The sequence below is a fragment of the Prunus persica genome, chromosome G4 (assembly GCF_000346465.2).
Source record: "Prunus persica cultivar Lovell chromosome G4, Prunus_persica_NCBIv2, whole genome shotgun sequence".
NCBI classification, from domain to species: Eukaryota; Viridiplantae; Streptophyta; class Magnoliopsida; order Rosales; family Rosaceae; genus Prunus; species Prunus persica.
The window spans coordinates 21,874,010-21,875,702 of NC_034012.1; the positions used below are offsets into that span (position 1 = coordinate 21,874,010).

The 1,693-nt window shown below is 42.3% G+C and overlaps 1 protein-coding gene across 1 annotated transcript; it reads left to right on the plus strand.

Moving 5' to 3' along the window:
* On the plus strand, window positions 234-731 carry LOC109948715. The gene has a single exon (XM_020562417.1). It carries the CDS (start codon window positions 234-236, stop codon window positions 729-731), a length of 498 nt encoding a protein of 165 aa, XP_020418006.1.

The window sequence follows — 1,693 nt, forward strand, 5'->3', positions numbered from 1 at the left end:
AACTGCCAGATGATTCGAGACATCGATCAAAGGTACGACGTCGGGCACCTCAATTTATTTATTACAAAGAAATTCTCTACCGTCGTTCATTCGAAGGCGTGTCTCTAAGATGCTTGGGCGAAGAAGATGCATCCATAGTGATGGAGGAGGCTCACTCAGGTATTTGTGGAACTCATTAATCAGGACCAAAGCTACATTTCCAAATAAAGAGGATGGGCTACTATTGCCCAACTATGGTCAAGGATTGTATGGATTATGTGAAGAAATTCCAGGCATGTCAATTCCATGCCAACTTTATACATCAGCCGTCGGAGCCGCTATATCCCTCAATTCCTTCATGGCCATTTGATGTGTGGGGTCTTGATGTGGTAGGACCGACAGCACCCAAATCTTCTGGCGGTCATTCTTACATCCTTGCAGCCACAGACTACTTTTCAAAATGGGCAAAAGCTGTACCTCTAAAGGACGTGAAGAAAGAAAACGTAGTGAGCTTTATCAAAGTAAACATCATTTATTGGTATGGTGTGCCGAGTTACATCATCACAAATAATGGAAAGCCATTCTCGAACCAGTTAATGGATAAACTATGTGATGATTTCGGTTTCAAGCAACGCAATTCTTCAACGTACAATGCTCCAACCAACGGTCTTGTAGAACCGTTCAACAAAACTCTTTGCAACCTGTTGAAGAAAGTTGTCGGGAGAACCGAGAAAGATTTCATGAAAGGATAAATGAAGCATTATGGGCTTATCGGACGACGTACCGGACGCCTACTCAGGCTACACCGTACTCGCTTGTATATGGCGTGGAAGCAGTCTTGCCTCTAGAAAGTCAAATTCCATCATTAAGAATGGCAGTACAAGAGGGATTGACTAATGAAGAGAATGCGAAGTTGCGTCTTCAAGAATTAGAAGCATTAGACGAAAAGAGACTCGAAGTGCAACAATGCTTAGAGCATTATCAAGCTCGGCTTTCGAATGCTTTTAATAAGAAAGTTCACCCCAGATCTTTTCAGGTAGGAGATCTAGTCCTCGCATTACGTAGACCTATCATCACAACACACAAAACTCGAAGTAAGTTTACTTCGAAATGGGATGGGCCCTACGTAGTACAAGAAGTATACACAAGTGATGCTTACAACATCATAGCCGAGGACGGCTTAAGAGTTGGCCCCATCAATGAAAAGTTCTTGAAGCGATACTATGCATGAAGTGACTACAAGCTCCTGGCCCGCATGAGCCTAAACTATGTACGGCACCAAAAAAAAAAAAAAAAAAAAGGACCGATGACATGCAAGAATAATCTTCAAGAATAGTAGACGCTAATCACCTTGGGAATGAAGGGCGAATGAACTATCTCCACAATGATGTGCACTTTGTAACTTGCATGTATTACAAGCATGAGAAACTCTAATCTCAAGAGGGTCCATCAATAGCAAGTCCTCATTGGCAATGTCTCATTTACACACCAAATTGCCTACGACACCATGACTCCTCTATGTCATCGCCAAGCATACGCGGAGGAAGAGCATAAAGACCAATGATGCGAAAAAAGCAGTATGTAACGTGCTTGACACCAATTCAGAGGCTCCCCATGGAAAATACCTCTCTTATTCATGCATTGTAGTGTTGATTGGGTGATTCCTGCAAGAATAAAATAATAAAATAAGCTGGACTCAAGGTGAATGATTCGG